The 22,484-nt window shown below is 38.0% G+C and overlaps 1 protein-coding gene across 7 annotated transcripts in view; it reads left to right on the top strand.

The window, feature by feature from the left end:
• Window positions 1-21,045, top strand: part of LOC111873054 (putative uncharacterized protein DDB_G0271606) — a 34,170-nt gene extending 13,125 nt beyond the window's left edge. For 4 of the 7 annotated variants that reach the window (XM_023867428.2, XM_023867427.2, XM_023867426.2 and 1 more), the window contains 7 exons: window positions 1,985-2,288; window positions 3,852-4,234; window positions 4,565-5,314; window positions 6,540-6,613; window positions 9,240-9,360; window positions 18,660-18,719; window positions 19,773-21,045. In XM_023867428.2, coding sequence (XP_023723196.1) covers window positions 1,985-2,288; window positions 3,852-4,234; window positions 4,565-5,314; window positions 6,540-6,613; window positions 9,240-9,360; window positions 18,660-18,692 — 1,665 coding nt within the window. In that variant the 3' untranslated portion in view covers window positions 18,693-18,719; window positions 19,773-21,045. The remainder of the gene's footprint in view (window positions 1-1,984; window positions 2,289-3,851; window positions 4,235-4,564; window positions 5,315-6,539; window positions 6,614-9,239; window positions 9,361-18,659; window positions 18,720-19,772) is intronic. The other 3 variants (XM_023867429.2, XR_002844344.2, XR_002844343.2) reach the window with 3 other exon arrangements.
• The last annotated feature ends 1,439 nt before the right edge of the window (window positions 21,046-22,484 follow it).

Genomic DNA, 22,484 nt, shown 5'->3' with positions numbered 1-22,484 from the left:
TAGCAGTTGTAGTTAGTTAGAGAACTGCTGTGGTTCAGTCATTGTGAGCTGCTGCTGTTAGGAGCTGGTAGCTGTGGCTTAGGACAGTTCAGGAGCCAAATGGAAGGGAGCATCAGCTGTTGGAAGCCGCTACCAGGCAATGGCAGTAAAGACATGACTGCGGACACTAGTGTATGTATGTAGCAGTGAACTGTAAAGTGTAGTCATGCGCTGTATCAAAGAGTCCAGTATATCTGGTCATCAATCCAAAGCCCATCTCTAGTCACACTTCGTACACATGACAGTATGTTGTCAGCCATTCCATACAAGTATTGTAAGGAGATATATAGAACAGGCCTGAAGAGAGAGGACACATAGAGGAAATAAAATATAGTGAAGGTTGTGGTCTTCTGGGATGTGGTGCTTTTTAGTGTGATAGGTAGGTTATTATTATTATTATTAGAGGGGGTGGGTTTCCCCATGCACCACGACCAGTGGTCTATTGTACGTCCCCCTGTGATATTCTACCAGTCTCTATACCCTACTGATACTGGTGTGTGCCATGAGTCCCGACTCAGCCAGCGAGTTCGGCCTGTACTGGCTCAGCGGTATCTAGATGCTTCCCCCATCTACCAGAGGCATTAGAGACTATTGTTGGGCAGGAAATGTCCTTTGTAATTTGGCTCAGAGGCCTCTTTGAGGCATGAGGTTCTTTTACATGCCATAAAGCTACGACACGGGACCCACAGCTTGAAGTCCCTCCCAGAGGACTTGTTCCCTGAATTTTCCACCCTTAAAAATTCCACAACCTCCGCCGGGTTTGAACCCACGTACCTTGAGTCATGAGGTGGGAACGTTACCCCTAGACTACAGAGGCCGCTGTGATAGGTAGGTTACTATGCAACGTCACACTTCAGAGGGCTGTAACTTAATATCCACTGCTTTGCGAACCTAAAATATAATGGAGTGAAATAATCATGTAACAGTGAAAGTGGAGAGTTAGTAGTGTTTGAGAAGTTTAGTAGTGATATACAGAAAGATAATAATACAGATTATTGGTGAAACATAATACATCAAAGCTGAACCAGTTAGTCTAGTAAGGGAATCTACATGCCTATATTGACATATGGAGCAAAATCCTGGACCCAGTCAAACACATACTGACAGCAGCAGAGATGAGGTAAATATACACAGAAATTAAAAGAGCATTTTGCAACTTAGACATGTATAATTGTAATTGAACATTCTGAAAACGTTTATTAAATGTTTAAAATGTTCAGACAGAGACTAAAATATGCTGTCCATTTTTGTCCAATAACTCCTGTGTAGCAAGTGGGTGACTGTTTTTGAAATCCTGGATATGGAACGACAGAAACTATGGGTTTCGTGGCCTGGAAGTAAAGGTTTGGCTTAACGTGCCAAGCATTGTATTTTAGGACCATGCAGATAAAGCCTAGGTGTTTTTTTTTCTCTTGCCTTTTGTATACTGTTCTCTAACAAAGACAGATTGATATGCATGTGAGGAATGGCAGTTTCACCATTTCACTTCAAATGTGAAGTTTGTTTTGTGTTATCACCTGTCTTCAGGTGTAAGCAGAATGGTGTACTTTAAGTATTTCCAGTTCCCCCCCTCTTTTTTTTTCCCATTGGCACTACAGCCACAGTGGGCCTAGGCCTACCTCCATGAACTTCTCCATTCACTTCAGTGTATTTCCACTTTATCGTACCAGTAGTTCAACAGCCTTGCTACTTAGATGGAGTCTGTGAAGGTCAGACTTGTTCAGGAGGTCATGGGTGTGATCTCTTATGAGATGTATCAGGTTTTTATATACAAACTGGCACAGTACATTTAAACAGGGCATGATAGCCTACATCCACATACATACAAACCCCACTATATATAATTAATTGCATATTATTTTCTTTGATGCTGTGTGACCTTTTCAGTTGTCACAGCATTGTTAATTAATCAATAAAACTGACACATAATAATGATTGTTGATAGGCTGTGATGCAACAACAGCAGTTGCAGCACCAGCAGCAGCTTCAGCAGCAGCAGCAACAGATACATCATCAACAAATACAGTCACATCAAACACAAGTGTTACTCCAACAGCCACCGCCTGGTATTCCAGTGCAGGGCCAACCGCCACCACAGAATGCTTTAACGTCATTGCCACAACAGTTGGTAGCACCTCCTGGAATGGTGGTCGTGAGCCAGTCCGGGCCTGTAGGAACAACTGCTGTTGTCACCTCCCAACCTCAGCAGCCACCATTAGTTCAACAGCCTCAGCCCCCAGTCCCACCAGGTGCATTGTTATTTTATTGAAAACTTCTGTCTTCGCATTCTTTTCTTGCCAGTCTGATCAAATGACTGTTTGAATTGTATCTCATTCTGTAATGTACTCTGGAAATACTAGCCAAACATGTTTGATTGAAAAACAGAATATCAGGGTTAATTACATTGACAGCAAGCATAGATACAATCTCACAACTCTGCAAAATTATGAACCTCGGCTCTTTAAAACATATAGTTAAATTAGTGAAGGGTCACATTCGTTGTGCTGCTTGACATGCCCAGTGGTCGAAAAATCCCATTTGAGTTAGTACCAAACGTGGGTAACAGAGTTGGTTGGAATCCTCCTTTCATCTTCATCTCTGAGTTGTGGCTTAAGAACCTGTTGAAGAAAATCACTTTGATAGCAGTTGTATTTTAATGTGGAAGGAAACCAAATGTAATTTTACTGAAAGCAGAACAACCAAGAAATTCATTAGTTGAGTTTGGTGTATTCCTGGACAGGTGAACTTAACATTAGGACATGTGTTATACCAATGCTTTCACACAGATGTTAGGATATTATATCATGGTTCCACTGGACTACCATCCTCTCTCTTTATCAGTAGCAATCCATCTGAAAATATATAAGTCTTTTAAGTACTAATTTATTCATTACAGTTTTCTCACCTGTTGAAGAAACGATTTTGTTTTGATACCAGAGTGTTATGAGGACCCTCCATTAACATATCCACTGTCATATCTCTGTAATAGAATTTTACCAGCTAGGCCATGGCATTAGTGAAGCTGCTACAGTACACAAGTAGAGTTATTCAGGAAGCCATAGAAATTAGCCTACACCAGAACTTTAATAAAAATGGTGGCTACTAGTTAAGCCTTGCCTAGATGATCATCCACATGGTTAAGTAGTAGTGAGAGTGCCATAACCAGACCCCCTGCGCAATCCTAAGCTGAAGTGATGAATGGTTACAAGAGCTGTATAAGGAGATTCACCTCTCTGTAAAGTTGACTGCATCTGTTTAACAAAATTGTCCCTCTCCGCTGTCCCAATGATCAATCCTGCCCCCAGTGTAGACCCATCGTCCTCCTATGACACACCATTCCCCATGACCTTTCTTACCATCCCTGCTGAAACCCACTCAAAATCAACAGTGATCTCCCCGCCACTTCTCATATTATTCAACCCACAGCAGTGAAGGTAAAGCAGAGTTATGCTACGTGAGCATTTGGATGCATAAATACATGGAAACACAGTCTGATGCATTCCATGACCTTTACTTTTCTGTCAAAACCTTCTCTGTCCTTTGTTCCTGTAGACCTAAATGTGGCATTAACCCCCAGTTCCCCCTATATTTATTTCTAAATGACAGGCTATACAGACTCGCTCACCCTACACCAACTCTGGAGATGTACTTCTAAAATGTCAGTAACCCTGCCCTTACTTACTCAGTGTAAAGAATTAAGCGCTGAATCAACATGTAAGGATTATTTTTTTTTTATTGTCAGTTGTAAGGATTAGATGATGAAGTGGATAACTTTCTTTAATCTTGCTAAGCAAGAAAATACTTTTTGGCAGGTCATCAAGGTCTGGCACCTCCACCAACAGCTGTCCCACCACCAAATCAGACTTTGCCGCCACATTCTTATGGAAGTCAACAGATTTATGTCACAACACAACCACCACCGACATCTGGTGCCCATGCGCAGTTGGTACCACAGTCAGTGCCTGTTCCATCCCAGCAACCTGGCCAGGAACCTCCACAACCAGTGCCTATGCCAACCCTAGCTGGTCAGCAGCAGCAGCCACCGCAACAACATCCTCAGCAGCCACAGCAGCTGGGTAGTATTGGGGCTCCACAACAACCACAGCCAGGTCAGCAGCTACAGCAGTTACCTCCACAAGGTTTTGTGGCTGGGCCTCCAGGAACACAGGCTGTCACAATTTCGTACCCATATCAAGTAAGACAGATTCTGATGCTCATTATGCCTCAGCATAATACATGAGGGGCTTGCCCCTATGCAATTATGAATCGTAACCATAAACGCTTTCATTGGGAATTGTCTCTCAACACAAATGTGTGCACCAGATAGAACAATCACTCAGTAGTCCTTAAAATACATTAATTATTCAAGTTTAATTTTATAAAGGACTGTTAGCTGCTAGTAGGTGACTGTTGGTGGTTTCTGCTATAATTTATGATGTTGGTGTAGTCAGTTACTTGGAAAAATGAACTGTATTGATTCCCTTCCCATTATCTTTAAATGTATCTTACATTTTCTTTGTTCTAGTATATGCAGAATTCCATACCAGCTCCTGCTAGTTATCCAGCATTTGGACGTCCAGAACCTCAGCAAGCTCCACAGGGGATGCATACCCAAGTGCAACAACAGCAGCAGGGTCCTCATATACAAGCTCAAGGACACCCCTTGCAACATCAAGGACAACCCTGGCAACAGGGTCTACCCATGCAAGCACAAGGTCCCTTACAAAGCCAGGGACCTCCTTTACAAGGTCAAGGACCCCTACTTCAGGGTCAGGGACCACCACTTCAGGGTCAGGGACCACCAATTCAGAGCCAGGCACCTCCACTACAAGGTCAAGGGCCTCAAATGCAACCAGGGCCACCAATTCAGGGACCTGGAATTCAACAGCCAGGACCGCCATTACAGAATCAAACTCCACCACAAGGTCCTCATTTACAGCAAGGACCTTTTCAGCAGCAAAATCAAGGTTCCCCTTTACAAAATCAAAACTCCCAACTTCAAAATCAAGGTCCCCCTATACAGAATCAGAATACCCCATTACAAATAAAACAAGGACAAGGGCCACCTCTTCAGCAGCAACAAGGACCACCCTTGCAGCAGCAACCACCACCACAGTTGTTGCAGCAACAACAGCCGCCATCTCAGCAACAGCAACAAACATCTCAGCAGCAACAGCAGCAACAACAGCAGCAGCAGCAGCAGCAGCAGCTCAGCAAACCTGGCCAGAAGCGTCGCTTCACTGAGGAACGGGAAGAATCTCAGGAAGGATTCCAGGTGGGAGGACATGTCTTGTGTAATGTTTCTGTAACCACACTAATTGTGTGTTCCAGGCCATGCAGGTTCGAAGCCATCCAAACACCAGGGTGCAAATTTGAATCTTGCCTGGAGCATGCCTTTTTGGGCTTTTTACAGTGAAAGTTAGCTTCACCTTGTCTGTCTGTCAGCTCATCAGAGTGCATATAACAATCTGAGAACTGCTGAATGGATTTTCATGACATTTGATATTTGAAAGGTTTCTAACAGCCCTATTTTGATCTTAATTTCATGCATCCTGCTGTGCTACAATATACAACTCTTTAATGAACCGTCACAACACAGCAAATAGTAAAATATCAAAGTCAGCATACAGCTGTGGCTTTGCTACATGTTTCGGCCACTATCGGCCATCATCAGGCAATTTTAAAATTGTACGATTAATAGTGTTATATCCATTTTATGACTGCAGTTAAATTGTAGATTTTTGTTGATATGTATTTGCCTGATGATGGCCGATAGTGGCCGAAACATGTAGCAAAGCCACAGATGTACGCTGACTTTGATGTTTTACTATTTGCTGTGTTGTGACGGTTCATCAAAGAGTTGTAGCCCTGTTTTGGTTAAAATTGGACAGTGGTAATGGATACTTTATATATAAATTTTCATGCATTTGTGCATGCATGTATAATGTAACTTGTACAGAACTCAATATTTATAAGGGTGAAAGTTATTTCAAACAGACATAGAGAAAAATGAAACATCTTGTGCTCAGCACAACTTGTGAGTAAGTGCCGTGGTGTTTGAAGTAATTAAGAAGCACATGAATATGTCAGAATTGCTGTGCTATGCATATGTTTGCCTCTGTATAGTTCTGTTTCATGAAAGTAGAAACCTTCTAGTGATGCTACATACCTATATGTCTTTTATTAATGAATTATATATAAAAAAACCCCTCCAATATTAGGGGCCAAGGCTCAGATCAGGTTGTGACACCAAATACAAGAGTACAAAGGTATCTTAGCTTCCTAAACAGCAAGAGATACCAAGTACAACAACGTACAGAGAGACTCAGGTATTGTGCCTATGTCAAATTTCACAGTTCATGGTAACTTTTTGTAATATACTTATTCATTAATCTAAGATGGTGAAAGGATCAGTGTATGGAATCTGGTGTCTGCATTTATTTTTGCCATTACATTGATAGTAAAATAAACTTACAATTGTTGGACATTCCCCTGTTTAGGGCAACCGATCCTTGGGTTTAGGACAAGGGCCAGCATCCTCAACTGGAGTTCAACATGCCAGGCAGGGTGTGGGGTAAGCTAATATATTGTTTTAGTACAATACCATTGTGGGTTTAATTGCATCTGTTGAGCTTAAGTAATATACAAAATAAGGTGTGAATGGAGATTCAGAGGATCTGTCAGAATAGTAATTCAAGGACTCGGTAACTAAAGGAAACAGACTGGTGATTTTGGAAGACATCTGTCACTCAGACTGCATAATCAAGCACTGAAGAAATCCATTGTGACACATTTTTTTATGTCAATTTGTGTGTTATCTTGCTGAGTAAGTTCTCTGATTCTTCTCTCTTGCCTTATTGCCTGGTTGCCAGTGCTGTCAACATTTGTGTATATTTATGTATGTTGTTTATGCATGTATGGATGGATCATTGACTTTATATGAGACAATATTTTTGTAAACTTTCCTCAGTAATTTCTTTCCTGAAGTTAACCTTACTTGTTATGCCTGATTTCTTTGTTACCTGGGTTGGTTTTTAATTATTTCTTTTATATTCTTTTCCTTTCCATGTCGCTATTTTTGCTGTTGACCTTAATTTCTCTTTTCCTATATATTTTTTTCCTAAGTAAAACAAGTTCATTGGAATATCATTTTGGGAATCGGGCATGTGAGATCTCTGACCAGGTTTCACTGGTTTCGTATATTATCTTACTGTATTTGAGTTCCTAGTTTTGTTTACTGTTAACATAAAGGTGGGCATGGTTTTGAATAAATGTGAAGAACATAAAATTGATCATGTTTTTTGTTGCATTTCAGCAAGACGTCTGCAGTGCACAGCCATGAGCTCTTTCCCATTTGAATATGTTAATAGGAATTATCTACATGTAATTTGCTGATATTGATCATACATGTGTTTCAGTCCTTTTGAAGTAAACATTCTAGATGCTGTGAAGAGTAATATATAATTTTTGCACTATTTTGTGTTGGGTTACTATTTTCATATTTCTTTTCTTTCAGCATTGAGTAATATGTATGTATTTGTACATATATTTTCTGTAATCCTAAACTTCTCCTGTTGGCAAAATAAACAAACAGGTTTCATTGTCCTAAACGAAATTAATCTTAAATTTTCTGCAATTTTGGAAGGTAATCTTGCCCATTCAGGTAGCTAACCATATGGGGTTGATATTTAGCTACATTTCTTTCTATACCCTCATTGTTTGCTACTATTAGTTCTAGACAATGTATCAGATTATGTAATTTACAGTTGCTAATGAACATTAATAAATATATTAATATGAAATTCAGGTTGCTCATACATTAGTACAATCACATTATGCTAATGTTTTTCTATGTATATTCCCTGTGTCACAACATTGTAACAGATCACAAATTCTGATTTGCAGTAATATACTTCTGTTTGTATTATGTACATGTGTAACCTTTAATATCAGAATTTCATGCTTTTAATAAAATTTTATTGCAGTAAGTGTCATAGTTGTAAATAGAGCACTCATCTTTTGAAAACACATCATAGAGAACATTCATCTAAATAATATAGTAGTATTGCTCTTGAAATGGAAAATTAAAGGAGAACTTTGATTTATAGGCAAATTTTTGTTAGACAGAAATTCAGTATCTTGAAATGGGTATCCTTTTAAAGCTTCCAACCTTGATAATGGGGACAGAATCATTTTTGTCATGGCCACCAACATTATTACCATATCACCACTGCCTTTTGCAATATTAGGGCTATATATGTTACAGGTAATTCATTATCAGTAATCTTGTCAGACAACAGGTCCACAGTCTCTTCCAAAACAGTACCTCCACTTAATGCGATCTTCTGTTTTTGGAATGAGACTATCCAGGAAAAGTGATAATGTGGTAGTTTCTCCATTTGCTTTCCACATTGCAGTACAACAGCCATTCAAACCACTCTGGTCATGCCTGTTGCTGTTGCTTGGTCTTATATTTTCATGGCTTTGACTAGAGTTTGTTCAGTTCTCCCTAAATGTGGATATTCTTGTTTCTGTTTCTCGTGGTATTCTTCGAGCTCTATCAGCAAGTATGGGTAATGCTTTTCAGTACCACATTTAGTAAAACTGTATAAATTTAAAGAGTTGCTGTGACATAAATACACTGAAATTTAATTTAAAACATTAAAATCTTACATAAATAATTAATCCGCTGTCATGAATATGCAGCATAATTTTATGGGAAAAGTTTAAATGATTTTCTCTTTGGTCTTTTGGTCTTGTTTCATAGATCATTCTTGCAATAATTTAGATGACAGGCTAGAAGAAACATAGGCTAGAGGCATAGAAACATACAAGTAAAATTACTGCTGCAAGTTACATTTTTGGTATGTTGTCATGTCCAGTATTAATGTATGAGCAGTCAAAGTACCATTACTTATACGATTAAATTAAATGTACTAAACAACTATAACATTTTTAAAAATATAAATTGTTGGTTGAGTAAAACATTTACTGTATATATTAACCTTAAACAATAACTGTGATCTTATAAAGCCTGTGGTTTTTGTTTTCAGGTAATGTAAATTAGTAATATTCACTATGAGTCATTTACAAAACTTAAGTAAGTAAACAAGAACTTAAGGAGGCGTATGAAGCAGCTACCATGGTGTGATGTATGTGAAAATTTTTTTTTGGTTGAATGTGTGTGGTTTCGCCCTCAGTGTTGAAGAATTGATGCAGCTTAATCAACAACAGCGACAGCAGCACCAGCAAGGCAGTCAGCAGCAGCAGTCTTCACCACAACAGCAGCAGCAGCAGCAGCAACAGCAACAACAGCAACAGGTGAATGCTGCAACACCCCAACAACAGCAAACAGGAGGTCGAAGCACTGAGAGAGACAAGCAACTCATGCCTCCGCCCCCCCCACCTCCATCCTCCACAGGTTGGTAATCCCCTCCAGTACCCCGCCCAGCCCTCTTGTCTCAATGACAGCGTGGAGACAGACCTTCCGGCTTTGCTCTGTCATTATTGGTATCATTCAGGTGTATTAAAAATGTCATCATTGTTATAGTTGCAAATAACTGTCTTTAGGTTTTCTCAAAGATTTTCATCCTACCTTTGCTGAGCGAACCAGCTGACTTCTTCTACAAGGTAACTGACAGGTACTATTTGCCTGTCTTTGCTTACACTAAGAAACTTCATTATCATCTTCTGTGTTTGGAAGAGAATTGTGGAATTGTTGCATATTCTCTTTCTGTTCAAAAATTTTAGCCAGTCTTTATATTTTATCACATTGTCTGAAAGTTCTTTTTTTGTGATTTTTAAAAACACAGTACTATATTAATATGATTTTATTTGTCTCATTCTGTTTTTACTTATCTTCATATTTCTATTTTTATACTTCTTATGTTTTTTATCAATTTATTGGATAGACATTGGACAGGCATTCTGAAGGTGTAAATAGATGCTGAATTTGTAATGAAGTTTTTTGGAGTGAACATAGAACTAGATGATGTAAGGTGAATAGACTAATATACCCTCTATGCTTTGATGCAGATTTAGAGAGTGTGTAAAAGAAGGATGAGATGCAAAAGTTGGTGAAGGCTGCAGATTGATGGTGAAGTCATTGAGTAACATTGCATACCCTTGCACGGAGTTATAATGCTCTTGGCTCATTTCAATAGTAGTGTTCATACTTACGGTTAGATTAAGGGAGAATTTCATCTGTACGAGTTTGCCAATAAATCTTGTTAAGAGTTCCGCATATAATTGTACAGGTAAGCAGACATTAATGCAGTTAGTTTTCCAGAAACCAGTTAATGCTGAATCAGAAGACTTTAAAAGAAATCTTTTGGATGGGTTTTATTTTATTTCTATTTTTTTCGTTTGCGTTGTGTAACTTATTTAGACAATGGTCGTGCTTGAAGCAGAGGTTTAAGAGGTAAGCTGATGTAGTAATGTTGTTCACTGTTGTGAGATGTTTTTCTCCTGCACATATGGTGTTTCTTACTTTTTACTTATAAGATGTACAACTCCATCTGTATATATTAGGTATGCCAAGTGATTTGCAAAATATATATATATAGTTATTTTTACAGTCTTTTTACTTTGTATGATTTGAAGTGTGAAGTATTTTGCTAAGAAATTAGGTCTCCAGCTTATACTGTGGGATTTCCTGTAGTTTATACAGTTTACTTCTCTGTTTATTCTGAATTTGATCTGTAAGGCTTAGCAACTGTAGCTGCAAGGGTAATGAATATGGTTTGGTATGAATTATGAAGATGGTGTATTTAGACTGTGATCTTCATGGTTGTGGTGCCAAGTAGCCTTTATGTGTGTATGGACATTTCAGAGAAACATGTGGCATCCATCTCTGAATTCTGTTCCAGTTGCTGCTTTGACAGTGCAGCTTATCTTTTTGTTGTACTAGCATCCACCATAGTATCAATTTGAAAACTAGATATACAGAATGCGCCAAAATATACAGTACTGAAATGAAAAGACATCCTGTTGATACCACTGTCTGTTCATGTGAAGGCTCCTTGCAGGACAGAACCTTCTCAAATCCTGAAGAAATGGCCCGATCACAATGTCCCTGTAGCATTCTTGGGTGACGGTAAGAGCATTGCCTTCCTCATCCTCAATGAAATAGGGGCCTAATATACCGTGTGCTGAGATGGCACACCATATCGTCACATGTGTACTATGTAGCGGTTTCTGGACGATAACATCTGGCCACTCAAAACCAAGGAAGCGAGTTGTCTGGCGACCACTTCCGTATGAGGGGCAATAATAATCAGCTATGAATACTTTTTCCTCTGTCAAGAGACTCATTTCCAACAACAACTGCACAACAAAACTTCCTTTTCACTACTGGGAACGCGTGCGGCTGGAGCTGTGCCCCGTTGACAAACGCACATGCGCATTCGAGATGCGCAAGTTTCAGTACTGCAATTTTTTGGGGCATACTGTATCATACATAATTTCTTGGGTCTTGGGACAGCCTTGCAATCAGATATGAAAGTGTAATTTTTAATGAAATGTTAATTTTTTTTTTGGAATGAGTAAATATTATTAGGTCAAATGTGTTTCATGCAGTTGTAAATACTTGCATGTTGGCAGCACAAAACAGATTCTCTTGTTATGTATTTACGAAATCCCAGCAACTTGGTTGTATCAGTTGCATGCAAGTATAGCAAGGAGCAGTCACGTTTCTGATACATACTGCCCTGATTCAATTCTTCTGAAGAAATCTGTGATCTGAAAGTGCTAATCAGTTTTATACTAACATGCCTAGTGATGAGACGGAAACATTTTTAGGGATAATGGCACAAAACTGCAGTAGAATATCTAAAAGTGTCACATAATTTTGTCCAACTGTAGCAGTGCTTCCTATATTATTAATGCCTGGAATGTTGACATATCGGTTATAGGCCTACCATATGGAGCTTTTTAGACCACTGGTTAATTAGAAATGGGATGTACTTGCTTCTTACCATATTCTTCCATTACATCAAAATTCATCCGATCATTCAGCACTGTATAAACTGGGACTGACAGATGACCCAACCTGTGAAAGGTGCTTACAAGAAGACAAATCAGCCACGTCATGTCCTATGTAATTCTGAGGCCATAGCTTACTTAAGATTTCGTCACCTGTGTCAGTTCTTCATGGAACCAAGTGACGTTCATAACACCCCCATAATTGAAGCCCTACATTTCATTCAAAGTGTAGGATTAATAAAGGGTTAATCCAAAGGAGAAGCACGATAGATCGTTGAAGGTCACAGTGAGAGGGCCTGATTGTATAGCCCACCCCTTACTCACCCGCACACACATACGTACATACACAGCACTGTATAACAAGTATGTTGATATACAAGAAGGGTTTGAAGAGGACAAATACACACTTCATCTTCCAACCACCATCATGTCATATAATACAGTAATGACATGTCATCATCAGTGTCTTTGTTCTTTGCAAGCAATGGAGAATATGTTGCATTCTCACCACCATGTTAGAAGATGGCAGTTGTAATATCACTTGGCATTTCTAGTGTATCAGGAAGTAACTAAGAGATTATTATTATTTTTTTTTTGTTTTTTATGGTAACTTCTGTTAAATTTATATATACAAAATGTGTGATAATAGTACTAATGATAATTTGTCTGTCTGATTGTGTGATTGATGCATATGTAGTAATGATCTCTTAGTCATGCTGCAGGTCATGAATTAATGTTCAATTTGGGTGTAATTGTAAGACAAAGGAAGACCGAGGTTCCAGTACAATATGTATGTTAGGAATGTTGAACTTATAGGTGAGGTGGTTTGAGTGGTAATGCCTGAAATCAAGCAAAGCCATAGACTGCCTACTTAACCTCTGTGTGTCATTGCCTGGGAATGTGGCATTAAATTGGAGAATTGGCACAAACTGGAGATGCTGAGCTTTATGTGGGAATACTGACCAGTGTGGATCTGTGCTGATGATTCTCCATCCTGCTTAGTATGCATGTGTCAGAATGTTTTAGAACTTCTATTACATATGCTTTTGTAATTGCTTAGAAAACTTTCTTTTGTTTTAAGTTAAATACAGGCTACTAAGATGAAAGTTTTAACACAAGAAATTTTTATTGAAACATTTTCTGTTCATACGTACAGTGTTGGTGTGATAATGCAGGTGAACTGTGCGTCTTACTGGAGTGGCACATTTTACAAACATTTGATATTTGTTAAATGGAAATTAATTTCTGCTCTTTTTATGTTCATAAACTTGTTATGCAGCAATGTAAATAAAACTCATGAGAATTACAACACTAGTGGTGGTTTTCATCACAGTGTCTGGGAATTTCATGTTACTAATCAGTAAAAAGTTCAGAATTTTTAAGAAAGTTGGGCTGTTCTTAACTGAGTGAGTGAGGGGGTTGACCATTGGAATTTCATATCACCTAGATTGGTAGTTAGGCTTGCACCAGCCCTCCATACCCATAACAGATGGTTTATTTCACATTAATGTAATGCTGAATATATTTCTGAATGCTGAATGCATTGTTGCATGAAAATTGCACAGTACAGTAATTTTGGCAAGAACCTATGTTAATATTATATTCACTAATGCTGTAACAGTTCAAAACAGTTGGCCTTAGGCTTAGGTAGTTTTTAGAAACAGGAATATTGTGAAGGCATGTGGAACATGGTTACATGCCGCTCATTATCAGCCTTGACACTAGACAGAGTTGGTATGTCAGCTTTACATTCTTTTTCCCTTTAGCTTAGGAGGATGGGTCTACTTATTAGATATGGGTGGGATGAGTTTCCATTCTAAACATGATGAAGATAAATAGTACCAGTGTCCCTGTTAGAAATTGAACCACATCTGTTGAACCCATAGTCTGGCGTTGTAGGAACTGAGCTATCAAGACATTGTGGTGAAGAATGAGCTACCTAAAAATAAATTTAAAAGTCTGATTTTCACTGTAAATATGTTTGCTCAAGTTCCTGGCGAAGATGTAAAATGTGACACCAATATGAATTAATAATTTTTCTTTTTATTATTCTTATATTCAAATAGATCCAATTACAGGACGAGAAACAAGTTCACACGCCATTGGATACAGAATGTGTCAAAAATCAAAACAAATGTTCCAACCAATCACTGGAACAAATCAAAATAACATAATATAAAATATAGACAACACAGTCACTAAACATAATAAAATGCAACTACAAACAAGACTTAAATACTAGATCTAACATCTACATTAAATAGGTGTTTTTATTTGTAAAAAAAATGGTTTGAAACATATGTATAGAAGGGAGTGTAAGTCCAGTTGTGTGGAAAAATATTTAAATTTGTTTCTACAAGAATGTCTATAAGAATACTTGTTGTTAATTTAATGGATCACCCAGAAATTGATTTTGTGTTGTCAGTAGGAAGTTTACAGACATTCTGTTTCATACCTTTATGAACATTTTGATGTATTTTTGTTTCTTGTAAACCTGTTCATTTCCTTCATATATTATGGTTATTCCTCCCCACTCACTCTGTACATAAATTTTATTCTGAATGATACCACTTATCACTGAATGTTATTCCTGTAGTTACATTCATGAGAATCATCTCATGATTCAAGTGTATAAGGACTTGAAAACAAATGAACAGAATCTGTTTCAATGTTTACTTGTATAATTTGTGTCAGAAGAGAGCTAAAGGTTGATAATCAGTTTTATTATAACCTATACTTAGTGTAGTTCTTCCTCTTTTCTTTTTTTCTCTCCTCATTTCCATGATATGCTTTAGCCATAAATTGATGCTTTACTTGACCACTCATATTATTTTAAAACTACTGTGCCTTGTTTGTTTGGTTGTACTTTATTTACTTTTAAAAATGCTTTTTGGATGCATGTCCTGTTTTCATAATTTCCACCACTGTATGTTAAGTAAATAGTCTTTTGAATTCAGAAGTTAGAAAATAATAATTTTCTTTACTCAGTGGACATATGACAGGATTATTTACTTTGAACCTATGTGTGAACAAACAGTTTTCTGAAGACATTTTCTGTAAGAGTTATGTGTGTTGCTACAAAATTCAATATATACCTTGGTGTTTGTATCAAGAATAATGTGTACTATGTTACAAAGGCAGCTGGATTTGTTTACACATCCATGGGTTTGAATATAGAGGGATTATTAGTGCATTTAACCATTAGAGACTGTATTTCAGCTGTTGAAGCATGGCTGCCATGTAAAACATTTATAGAATCCATGTACAAGGGCAAATCGAAAAGTCTATGCCCCTATTTTCTTTTCAGCCACAGTAATACACATACTGGGAAATCAAAATACGGGCAGTGTTCTAAGTACCTTTGACTATTTTTCCACATTGTCACCACCCCGATCCAGGCATTTGTCCCATCACACCACTAGTTTAGAGATGCCGCTGTTGTAGAATTCGGCCTCTTGAGTGTGGAACCACTGCCGGGCAGCGGTTTTCGCGTCATCGTCAGAAATGAACCTCTGGCCTGCCAGGAATGTCTTCATTGGACCAAACGTGGTAATCAATGGGGGCGAGGTCTGCACTATATGGTGCATGCTCCATAATCTCCCATCTGAATGACTGCAATTTCCATGTTTCCACACCATGCTCTGCTGCTTGGATTCTGGAGTGAAATGCAATACCCACATTTCATCTCTAGTGACGGTGAGATCCAGCAAGATTCACTGAAGAAGTTCCTGGCAGGCCAGAGGTTCATTTCTGACGACGATGCGAAAACTGCCGTCTGGCGGTGGTTCTGCGCTCAACTGGCCTAATTCTACAACAGTGGGATCTCCAAACTAGTGGTGCGACAGGACAAATGCCTGAACCGGGGTGGTGACTATGTGGAATAATAGTCAAAGGTACTTAGAACACTGCCTGTATTTTGATTTCCCTGTATGTGTATTATTGTGGCTGAAAAAAATCAGGGGCAAATACTTTTCGATTTGCCCTCATATGTTCGTGCTTGAGAAATCATATTGCAAACTGTCAGTCTGAACAGTGTACCAGGCACAGACCCAGTGGGAATATGTAGTGTCAGTCTTTGGTGGAACCCAGTTATTTAAACTGAATTACAAGGATGCAGTGGTAAAAGTAAAAAAAAGTAAAGCTATCCTTGTAACAGGCCGTGAAGGCCCATGGGGTTGTGAGACGAGGGTCCCACATTATCTAGACAATCGGCTCAAAGATGGCGGTAAGGTTGTCAGCCTTACGCGTCGACCGCGCTTTACTCCCCAGGAAAATTATTTAATTAATTTCTGGTACTCATTTCTGTTAGAGGCTGAGTTGACCCCAGGGTCATAGTGAGGTTGGAAGGATTAGGTCAATTGAAAAAAATTCAGTGACCTTATCAGGATTTGAACCTGCGACCTTCTGGCTTGTAGCACAGTGCCAGAACCAACTACGGCAAATTCACATAAGTTATGTGGAACATACATGCCTAAAAACATCTATTTAGTTTGGTTGATTAGTTACAGAAAAATATGTTTCATTTTTAATATTAGAGGTAAGCATTGTTACATTCATATTCTTGCTCTCTGGAACAGTTGGTTATTGCTACAGTTGAATTTACAGATCCACAGAATTACCACCAAATTCTCTAGATTTAAGTCTCTTAGGTTTGTGTGTGTTGGAACAAAACAGTAAACTCACACTGAATTGACTGTCTAGATCCCATTCAGCATCAATTGACTTATAAATTAAATACCCATTTTTAACACTCAGAATGGGAAGAATTTCTTCATAATGACAAAACAACCAAACTGAATAAATCTTTTTGTATGCGCACACGGGTATGTTCAACACAACCTGTATAGATTTTGTTAAAATCCACGGATCCATTCATTTTATTATTCTCTTGCACCACCTGGTATATTGTCAGGATGATACGAGTATTATGAATCTGAACATAAGGGGTGGGATTTTGCATGATCTGTTTTGATGTACTGTCTAGTATTCACTGGGAGGGGCTAAGGTACACCTTGAAATTCTCTTTTGGGATAGTCAGAGGAGGGATTTATAATGGGTTCCTCTTGAGAATTAAGATGATGTAGTATCTGTTACACAGTGTGATTAATTTTGATCAAATGTTAATTGTGATGTGTGGTAGAATACATAACATAAATTTTGGATGTGTTAGGTTGATTTCTTCCTGTATCTTTGTTCAGGTTTTGTTGATGTGAGATTTTACATCATATAACAGAAAGTTACAGTTTACTCTCCATGCAGGTGTCTGTCAAAATCCAACCTTTGTATAATAATTTTGAGGGTACTAATACAGTAAAGTTATATAAAGTCTGATTTTCACAGTACTTAATACATTAGGTCTTCTTGGGTGATCAGCTGCATCAGTACAAAGTAAAAATCCACTGTGGTAGATTATTTTGGAGGACTTTATTGTACATCGATTTTTAACTTTTGTAACGGTATAAAATATTTGCATCTGGATTGAAACCTGTGAAATTTATGGGCTTATTATCTTGGTTAGGTCACAGTTGACCAAATAGTAAAAGTTGGCTGTGACTGGAACTGCCACTGTTAAAAGTATGATTGAACTATCATTGTATTTATGTATAGGTATGGTGGGTTGTAGCCACATCTCCATTCAGGAAAAATCGTGACTGAACAAGATATCAAGGAATAGTCAAGTGTACAGTGAAAATGAATTTGTTACATTTTAAGTTGAGAATGTTTCTGTAACCAAGAATCAGATAATCATATTTTACTTTTTAGCTTCCTGCAGCATATTATGATTCTGTAAGATTTATTCTTTGCTTTGGCTTCTTTTATCCAAGTTTGTATCCAATATAAGCAAGCATGTATGCATGAAATAAGATTGGGTTTATAAAAGCTTTGCAATTGCTGCCAGCACATATTTCCAGTTGGTGCCAAATACAGACAGAACTGTTTGTAAATAGTCCTGACTGGGGCTACTTGGACATCCTATATGTTAGCCCTTTTGATTTCTATTTTCAGAATGCAACATTTGATGCCCAATTTAAATAGGAAATAAAATTAATGCAGTTATTTTAATATATTTGGTGTGAATGATTTGCAGCTGTTGGAGATAAGTGATATTGGAGTTCGTGTTTTGAAGCAGAATATATTCTCTTAATGATTTTATTCTTACAGCAGATTGCAGTTCCAATGTTGAAAGTTTGCAGCGAAACCTCCATTTAGGGTTTCTTTGGGGACCAGTGGATTTGGCCACTAAACTGAGAAAATTCTTAAGTGGGGACAGTTTGTTAGTGTATTTATTTAGATGGGATCATGGAAATTTAGTGTTAAATGAGGGAAAACCGTAGCTCAAGGAACATTAGATGGTGGTTCTCCTGTACTGCTGTTGAGTGAAACAAGGAATAATGAAAGAACTAGAACATTTCTCAGAATTTTAATCTTATTCATTGAAATGGTGAATAGAATTTTGACAGAAAGTATATAATTCTTTCATTATTTTGATCACTATTGTTTGTAATTCTCATACACTTCTTTCTGTTTCTATTTTTTTTTTCATATATATCCCAATTTTTCACATCATCAAACATCACCTTTATTAATCCTCTAATAATTCTTCAACATCCCTTTTTTGCAACTACCCGTACCTAAAGCAGGTGACAAGAGGCCAGGGGAACAGGAGATGAGTGTCAAGAGGCTTAAGGGAGGACCAGGCAAGTGAAAATTATGAACAGACTAACTAACTAACTAAACTTCATGGAGGTGAGTCCTTCTTGAAAGGGTACCAGTCACTGAGCTACTCAAGAATTTTCAACATTTTATTGAACCCAAAGGTCATTACCATGTTTACTAGAGCCTGCAACTGGTCCCTATTCTGAACTAGATTAATCCACTTCATACTATTTCTCCAAGATTCATTTTAATATTATCCTCCAAACTATGTCCAGTTCTTTCTACTGGTCTCCTCTGGGTTTCCCACCAAAACCATGTATGGATTCCTCATCTCCCTCATACATGTGTGAATTATTTCATACAGTAATTTGATCATCAGCGTTACACTTTTGTGCCCATGCAGGCAATTCCAGGCAAATCCTTGAGATGAGTCATGATCACATCTTCATTTCCCAGTTCACATTTATTATTTTGCCATATTCACTACTGAGTAGCATTTGCAGTTGATAGAATATTGTTAGTGCTTTGCTTTATAAGGTTTCTTGCAATCTGTCACATTATGGAGGATGAGGTTTTTATCATATTTATTCAATTTCATAAATATGATTTTATTTGAACCACAATCCAGTATTTAATTAAATCACCATCATCATCATCATCATCCAGTGCCAGTTTTCAGTAGTAACATCTCTGCATTTTCTTAACAGTACTGTGGCTACAATAAGTAGTGACTCATTTTATTTATTTCATAAGCAGAATATTCACCTCCGGCTAGTGCCGAGGTCAAGAAAATGTGGATCTCTACATCCACTCCCCCTTATGCCTTAATGGCATAGTACGTGATTAGTTAAGCACAGGGACAACTTTACCTTACCTTTGCAGTCACAGAGTAGTTTCACTGAATGTCCAAAGGCAACAGCCTCTGAACAGCACAATCTGAGTTGTTTTTAAATGAACATTCACATTGACCACAGCTTTAAAACCTATGAATCTGTCAGGAACCTGTAAATAATACTGTAGTATTGGCAGACACCATAGAGTAAAAGGTGGCAGTTAACAGATTGCGTAATTAATATGTTTAATTTTGTTCTTAGGTTTCAGCATAGAAGAAGAAGAAGATAATGAACGAGAGAGGGAAAGGGAAGAAGCTGAAGGGAGCAACCCTACATCAGGAACAAGTAATGGGAATCATCGTGGAGGGAGTGGAGATTTTCAGCAGCATCCCCAACAGCGAGGAGGATTGGGCAGTCGAGACCGACCTTCCTTTAACCATTATTCATCTAAACCACAGCTGTATAATGCAAATCTACCATTCCATATGCATGGAATTAATATGTATCCTCCACCCCCTCCACCACCTCCACCTAACTCACAACAGCAAACTCAGCAGCAGGGTTTACTTCAACCTCCTCCACCCCCACCACCTCCTCAGCACCATCCCCATCAACATCAGTACCCATATTATGCACCTCAAGGCCAGTATCAATACAGCCCATACTGGATGATGCCACAGTAGATATTGGTATGGGATGTTATGTCGTAGGTACCTGGCAGAGCTGTGAACTATATTTCAGTTAAGGGATGGTCCAAACACAGGTCTACTTAAAGTAAGCCAGGGCTTCATAAAATGTAGTATAGATGCCCCTTAGAAGAGGACTGTAGTTTTGACCATTTCCTTTTATGTTATTGCTCAATCTTGTTAACTTTTATTTTCATGGTTGACAATTATAGTACTTGATATTTAGGCCCACAGTGTCTATTATATATGATGCTGTTAATTGAAAATGTTATGGTGTGTTTGTGCAACATTCATTATTTCTGCGTTAACAGATGAAACTTGCTAAACTTTCTTAGGTATTTGATCCCTTTGAAACCCCATCCTCCAGCCTCCCTACACCTTTTTCTCTCTTAATAAGCCTGTGTTTTGGTTTTATTTGTTTAAACAACATGACTTAATTGTTGGAAAATAAGGTATTTTGAAAACTTTGCAAAGACTTTATAGTTTACTGGTCAAAAAACATTTTAGAAGTTCATGGAGATAGAGGCTTCATGAATGTTGAGGTGTGAACCTTTTTCTCATTGCTGCTAATATATCACATTTGCCTGTATATTAGGTACGCATGTTTTGTGTCTATCATTATCATCAAACGATCATCTGTGTATGTTTCCCTCAACATCACAGGGGCGGCAAGTAATTGCAGTCACGGTCGCTTGAAAAATCTATGACTAGAAAAAGATGGGTAAAGAGGTTCTGATGGGACTGTAATTGGCAAGAAACACAGCAGTGGAAGATGAGTTCCTTTTGAGAATAGATGAAGCCTTAGCAGGGATCACATCTGTATTGTGTGTATGTACATCAGTATTGGATAATTTACCCAGTCACTTTAATAACTAGAACTGCAACAATCAGCCCTTGACAGAATGATCTGTATTTGAAAGGATAGTGGTAGTTTCTTGTTATGGAGCACTCAACAGTTTTGATGTATTCTTCCTCACCCAAAGTAATGCTGAAATTGGTGCTAGCCATGAACATTATCATGACAACAATAGAAGCAGAGCATTTCCAGCATTTGCTATAATCTGGGTAAATTTTATTTGTAGTCTCTTAGACTGCAGGCTTGTCATCTGCAGAACAAACATACCAGAGGAGCGTCAGACTGTTCTACCCAGCAGTTCAATAATTTCTGAAAAATATAAATTCAGCATTATGAGTAGAAATAAAATGCTGCTCCTTGCTCCATTTTGAACCAATTTTGCAAATTATTATTTCTCTTTATAACGTAGAATATTATTTTCAGAATCTGACCATACCACAGAAAAATGTGTCTTCAGTAAAGAATTTAGTACTGTCCTGAACATCATGGTTGGAAACTGGTGTTTCTTAGAACAAGATCATATTTAGTTAATTTCCAGAGAATTCTTTTAAATTACCAATGTGCTTTAATGTTCATGGTCCAAGTTCTTAGCAGATCTGTCTCATTATGACATGAGTCTGGGCTGTTAAGAATCCTTATGGTCTTAGTGATATTCAGTACACTTAAAATCTTAGGTTATTAAAATCAGATTAATTTTGCATTGCTTTTTCATATTGTCATGACTTTGGAGTGAGTATAGATGGGGTATGGATTGATGAATTGGATTTATTGACCACTCGAATGCACCACTCAGAATTACACTTTACAGCTCAGTGACACAAGGCTAGTGTCTTCAGTCTGTTAGTCTCCACTAGCCATTTCCTGGCAACAGATTTAACACAGTGGAGATTCTTCAGCTTCCTTAGTCAGGCCACTGCTCGCTGGTTAACACCCCACACCTAAACTCATAGTGCCATATTCTCAGCCTCCCTTGCAGAGCCTAACTCCCGACTAATTGTTCACTTGGGAACTCTGAAACTCAACTTTCAGTTCCCAGCTGAACCTTCTTTATAACCACTTTGCACAGACCAAATAGAAAACACCGTTTCCAAGAGTACCCCTACTGTTGTAGCTGTTTACTGCTCCATTGCTTAGAAACGGATTGCATAACCCCTTGTATTATTGTTGCGTGAATGTACGTTGCGGGCGTTACCTAGCAACATCCTCTGTTTATAAATTCGTTGTTTAGCAACGGGTCTATACGCCACAATATTTATTAAGGTCTTTAACAAAGCCCACCTCTCTCTAATATTTGAAGGGATAAAAAGTTAACTATTACATAGGTAAATGTGGTATTTGTATATATCAGTAATGCGAAGGTGCAAGTTTAAAACTGTGCTAATAGTGTGCATGTAATTATAAATGTACACATTTTGTAAATAACTGTAGAAT

This window comes from Cryptotermes secundus, unplaced genomic scaffold (genome assembly GCF_002891405.2).
Source record: "Cryptotermes secundus unplaced genomic scaffold, Csec_1.0 scaffold4, whole genome shotgun sequence".
NCBI lineage: Eukaryota > Metazoa > Arthropoda > Insecta > Blattodea > Kalotermitidae > Cryptotermes > Cryptotermes secundus.
This window is presented reverse-complemented; position numbering and strand designations above follow the sequence as displayed.